The sequence below is a fragment of the Thunnus maccoyii genome, chromosome 23 (assembly GCF_910596095.1).
Source record: "Thunnus maccoyii chromosome 23, fThuMac1.1, whole genome shotgun sequence".
Taxonomy (NCBI): domain Eukaryota; kingdom Metazoa; phylum Chordata; class Actinopteri; order Scombriformes; family Scombridae; genus Thunnus; species Thunnus maccoyii.
In genome coordinates, this window is record NC_056555.1 from 2,466,501 (window position 1) to 2,472,500 (window position 6,000).

The 6,000-nt window shown below is 46.0% G+C and overlaps 1 protein-coding gene across 10 annotated transcripts in view; it reads left to right on the forward strand.

Moving 5' to 3' along the window:
* LOC121890395 (pleckstrin homology domain-containing family A member 5-like) overlaps window positions 1-6,000 on the forward strand; it is a 261,999-nt gene that overhangs the window by 21,614 nt on the left and 234,385 nt on the right. For 9 of the 10 annotated variants that reach the window (XM_042402602.1, XM_042402591.1, XM_042402598.1 and 6 more), the window contains 3 exons: window positions 2,696-2,904; window positions 3,033-3,109; window positions 3,965-4,022. In XM_042402602.1, the coding sequence (XP_042258536.1) occupies window positions 2,813-2,904; window positions 3,033-3,109; window positions 3,965-4,022 (227 nt within the window). In that variant the 5' untranslated portion in view covers window positions 2,696-2,812. Of the gene's footprint in view, window positions 1-2,413; window positions 2,905-3,032; window positions 3,110-3,964; window positions 4,023-6,000 lie in introns of those variants that run through there. The other variant, XM_042402595.1, reaches the window with a different exon arrangement.

Genomic DNA, 6,000 nt, shown 5'->3' on the forward strand with positions numbered 1-6,000 from the left:
AGTAGCTAAAGAGTCAGATATTTTTCTCAGGAGTTGGTGGAGACCAAACCAGAGTTAAAGAGAGTGAATACTGGACTTACATTGGGATAATCATGTTGCTCTCTGTCTGCTGGATGTGTAGGCAACCACATGTAAGCAAATGTTAATGTTGTGTTTATGGCTTGTTCAGTTGCCCAAGTGGCCAAAAAAATCTGTTGATGTTTAATGGTTTAAATACTACTGACTATCACTGAAATATTTGGATTTAGACCAGATGTTCAAGTTTGAATTTTTCATCTTGAATTTCAGTGTCTGAATTTCACCAATTTGAACAACTTTATTTTTTGACCCGACATGAATTTAAATCAGAATTTGACTAACTGAATCCAAACAACTTGAATATAGTGTTTGTTTTTTCAATGAAGGACGCTTAAAAACTTTAAGTTCAACACAGTCAAGTCACACAACTTGAAACTACTTACAGGCAATTTCAAAGACGAGCCGATTCAAATCGCATATAAATGGTTTTCAAAATAAAATATTTCAGTGGTAATTCAATTTCAACATTAAGATAGTGATCAAATTTCACAATGAGGTAAATTACCTTTTGACTATTATTTGCTTCCACAGAGGGAGGCAGAGGATTGTGTGTATGTGAGGCAGAGTGCGAGGCAGGGCGGTGGGCCAGAGGGGTGGAGGTGACGGATTGTGCAACATCTACAGTATTTGGCCAGGACTTAACAGTGGGAAGCGATCCTCCTCTTGGAAGACCATTTGACCTCTGTGTGTGTATGTGTGTGTGTAAGGGGGGTTAACGGGGTGTGTCTGTGTGTATGTGCTCAGTATGCAAGCTATTCCTGACCTCGGGGATAGAGTTAACAACGTGTGTGTGCTTTGTCTAGCCTCATTAGGAAGCGTGCGTGTGTGTATTGTGGGAGCGAGGGGGGGAGGGGGTGATAGGTGGTTTGTTTGGGTGGCCGGGGGATTTCTAGCTAGCCAAGCTTTAAGTGTGACCTGTGATTGGACAGCAGTAGGCGGATAACAGAGCCACTGAGAGGACCAACCGCTCCACCAGCTGATCAATACTTGAGCGCTCCAAAATAAGCTCCCTGTCATCTGAGACAGGCAGGCCTCCTGAAGGAGCTGCTCATTACTGAACATTAGCGCCTTTATTAGCTCCCATAAGAGCTTTGCTGCAGAAAAGTGGGATTTCAGGATTAAACCATCAGTGCTTTTGAAGTATATTTCAGATTGACTGCTGAAAAGTGCTCTTCCAAGTAGACAGCTCTGCCACTGACTGAAGATATGTTTAATTTGGAAAATATGTATATGGATATTCATGAAATGCACAAAAACTGTGCTGCATTTCCCTAATTAACAAAAAACAGCGATCCTGTGATTACTTTTAGAGAGACACCTCAGTACAGGAGTTACACAGACCACAAATGAAAGGAAAATCCTGAATAAATGTGGAGAAACATAACAAATGCTGGTGTTTCCATACAGATGTGTACTGCATGATTTTGCCTTCACAGTCACCAGAGATCAACCAAACCGAAGACCTGTCGGTGATTTTGGGGCGACATCACATCTGCACCGCTGCGAGGGTCTGCACACCAACGCAGACACCCAAGTATAAAAACAACCACCAGGCAAAGCTCTGTTTATACTATATCGGTTGCTGCGTCGGTGGAAGTGTTCCCACATGTGCAGCCACTGCAGGTCCACATGTAAACTCAGATTCTGTTTCTTGATGACCACGTGCAGCCCGAAGCCTGCTTCTCGGTTCTCATACAATCTCACATGCAAGTGCCTGTGAAGTGCCTCTCAAACTCCCAAACGCAACTGTCGTAGCTGTTGGCTCGTTGTTCTGTGGTACACTTGACAGGCACACTTGGAGAATCTATGAATGTATTTCCATATTGAAGCTGTTTTGGAGACCAGTAGCAGACCAGCACCTTGCTAAAGACGTATTTCTTTTTTATCTGTTGGACAGCTGTAAAAATGCAGATGAAAATATATTACTGTGGGTCACTGCAAATGCTTTAACAGATATTATACCAACCTCATAGGATATAAATAGTACAACAAAGCAACATATGGTCTCAATCAGAGCATCTAAGCACAGATGAAAATCTTGAGTTTTCTTTACACGTAATGTTTTCATGTTTCTCCACTTCTATGGCAGTCAGCTATGTTTTACATATATGAAAAAAATCAAACAATGGCAAAAGAGAAAACGCAAAGTGGGAATGAAATTCAGTATGAAAGTTACAGTATAAGTGCAAATATGTAGGAAGTACATATATGCATTAACAAAGACTTGCAACAACTGTACAAATGCACACACACACACACACACACATATATACACTGTTTAATTCACACATACATTTTTTAAGTATGGTCATTATTTTTATGTATTTAAGCAGGTTATAAACTTTCATAACTGATTGGGTTTATTTGTCAGTGACGTCTGAATTTATTTGGTGCCAATATTGATTGATTTGATTGGTTGTTTATTGGTAGGTTGATTGATTCTGGACTCACAGCCGAGCCCTGAAACACCACTTTAAGCTCCTGAAGGAATCATACAGGTGAACTTTCACTGGGGCCAATTTAGTCACACACTCATGAGGACGTCTGCCAAAAAAACACCCCACCGCCTCCTTCCTCTTGGCAGAAAATCATTGCTTGTGTCTTTATCCTCCTCCAGGCGCGCTCCCGTCTCCTGTAAACGCGCGAGGGTTCCCGTGTGCGCGCGCTTGGCACGGCGCCGCGCACTCCAGCCCGTGTGTGTAGTAACCCAGAGCAGTAGAGCTCTCAGCTAGACATGGCGGCGGATCCTAAGCCGGACTGGCTCTCCTGCCTTCCCTCTTCTTGGAGTTATGGGGTGACTCGGGATGGACGCATATTCTTCATCAAGTAAATATCATGCGGATACATGGATTTATGGATACACACTGGTTATTTCTCTGACGCATTTGCCTGTTTGTCTTTTTTTTTTCGGGTTCTCTGTTCACCTTTTCCCCCCCGTTTTCTTCTACCAACAGCGAAGAAGCAAAGAGTACAACCTGGTTGCATCCTGTTACTGGAGAAGCTGTAATCACGGGGCACAGAAAAACTCCAGGTAAATAATCTGAGGACGTTTTTTCTTTTTCTTCATTCCCTGCGAAAACACGCACATGCACGCAAGCGCCGCTTTGGGAAAGGTTATCCGCGCGTCACGGCGGAAAAAAAAAAGGGGCGACAAGTTGCGGAGAGAACCGTGGAAGACGATGAAGGGGAGATTTCTTCTCTCTGCAGCAAAGCAACAGCCTCCTCTACTCCGCTCCCCTCTCCGCTCTCTCCTCTGGCGGACCATTACGCACGGCGTCCCCCTCCCCTCCTCCTGCTCGCTCCACCTGGACACTTTGCGACACACTTTTTAAAAGTTCCGTCACGTAGGCGTGAGCTGATTTCGGAGCCGATTCCCTGCAGTGACATTTGACATATTTCCCCACTGAACCCCGCTTCGCTGCAGAAACACTATATTCCCAAGCACGTATAGGCACAGCGGCACGCTTGAGGAACAATGCAAGCGCGTCTCGTGCATCAGTGCAAAGACGATATTCCAAAATAAAAACGCACATCTGCCGCGACAGGAAGGGGATGACGGGTGGGAAGGCATCGCTGCATGCAGATCAGCAGTGTGTTCAAACAGCTGGAGGCTGAGCAGTGAACGCATAGAGGCAGAATGATTGAGCAATCCCGCAAAATCTGCTCTGGAAATTGGGGAGGGGAGAGGAGAGGAGAGGAGAGGGGGGCGGGGGGCGCGGATTTGCGTAAAAGGGCACAAGTCAAATGAGCTATTTGTTGTCCAGACACTGCATTGCTGTGCAGGTGTGTGTGTGTTTGTGTAATCAGATTCATATCTGCACAGCTGCTTATGTTTCTGTGTCTTGTGTTTTTTTTTCTCCCCCCCTTCTCCTCCCTGTCCTCACAGATTTACCAACAGGATGGGAGGAAGGATACACATTCGAAGGAGCTCGCTGCTTCATCAAGTGAGTTGGAATGTGTGGAGAGAGACACAAAAAGAGAGAGAGAGAGAGAGAGAGAGAGAGGGGAAGAGATTGATAGGTGCAGAGAGGGAGAGAGGCAGCCCGAGTAGCGTCTCAGGCGGTGAGGGGCTGCTTTGTTTGGTCGGCAGGCAGAGAGATTTCCCTCCGCTCTCATCAACGCCCACCTCGCTGCCTCTCTGCCCCGCTGGAGGAATTCACAAATATCTCTGTTTGCCTCTCCTGTAACACACACACACAATCACACACACAATCACACACACACACACACGTAGACAATCTGTGTTAATGAATAGCTCCACGGTCTTGTCTTTCTCTCGCTGCTTTTGAGGCTTTCTCCTTCTATCAGTCACGCTCTCGCCCTTCACCTCTCTCTCTCTCTCTCACACACACACACACACACACACACACACACCAGTGGAAGGATTTGCTCAGGAACAAGTCTCTGCTGTCAGCAGGACGCAAGTTTGACAAGCCAGTGTGACTCGGAGGCTGCTCTGCTGCGCTGAACAGGCTCTACTTGTTGGCGTGCTGTGTGTGTGTTCGTGCGTGTGTGTTTGTGTGTGTGTGTGTGTGTGTGTGTGTGAGACCTACAGTATCCAGGGTTATTAGCGACTCAGCTCCTTGTGCACATTTGTGTAGACTACATGTAGATTTAGTGGACCTGTTTGACGACGAAAACGCCCCGCAGTTCCAAGCCACACACACACACACACACACACAGCTGACACACACTCTCACACACACACACACACACATACACACACACACTCTCCCTGAGGTTGTGAGCAGGCACTTTTCATTTGTTCTACCTACTTTCCCACCTAGTTTTCCTGCTGTTGCTTTTGCTTGTCTGTGGCCATTTTGAGAGCAGCAGCTGACACATGGTGAGCTAATATAGCCACCCTATAAATAGCCCAGAACCGCTGCTCATCGGTATGTATGAATGCATGCAGAATGCACGCACACACACACATACACACACACACAGACATGTAAATACACAAGCGCAGCTACATGTGTTTGAGTCCTCACACGCAAACACAGTCACTCGTCTGAGGAGGCAGTAAGAGATGTGACAAGCGGACAGATTTGAATGCAGGCGTGAACGCTGCGAGGAGGCGTCGGGATCAGAACGGGACACATTCAGAGGTGCAGAGATGCGTGAGAATCGTGTTTAGCAGCAGGGGACCGGCAAGGCTGGAGGAACACATTTGTGGGGCTCTAATGCAAAAAAAAAAACAACTTGCTGTTTGTCCCCTTCTGACCTCCCATCCCCCCTACCCCTGTCTTAATAATCTAATATATTTTAACACTGCAAGTCTACAAGTCAGGGCCACATAATGACATCATAATGCAGGAATTAATATTATACTTTACTGGAGCAAATTCCCCCTAACAAATCTGCAGTCACTCATGTTGCCAGAAACTGACTGGCATGTAGTGGAGCTTCTGGGGGATTGGTGCCAAGAGCTGTCTGACTGACAGTCCATACCCCCCCTCCTACCCCCCCACTTAATTAATTTAAGACATTGCTTCATTTTATGATGCAACATTCCAAAAAAATTAAAAAGAGTGAATGCTAATGGATTTCTGACCACACATGACTGGCGTGAGGTAACGATGCTCCTGATCAGCATCGTGTGTTGTTATCCTCCTTACATTGGATTCAATCAAATGTAGCTAATTTTAGGGGCGCGATTGATCAGAAATGTCTTTTGTACGAGGTCTCAGCTGCAGTCTCAGCACGCAGCCACAGCCAGGACAGACATGGATCCACTCAGAGCAGAGAGGGGTTTTTTTTTTCTGGTATTGTGTGACTCAGACCGGACTGCAGGCCGAGGAGTCGTGCCGTCACATCCACTGTCTTGAATACAATGAGTAGCATTTGACTCCGAACAATTAAGCTTAGTCTCATATTGGCTGAACAACACTGCATCAGCAGCACTTCTTCAAATCCTTC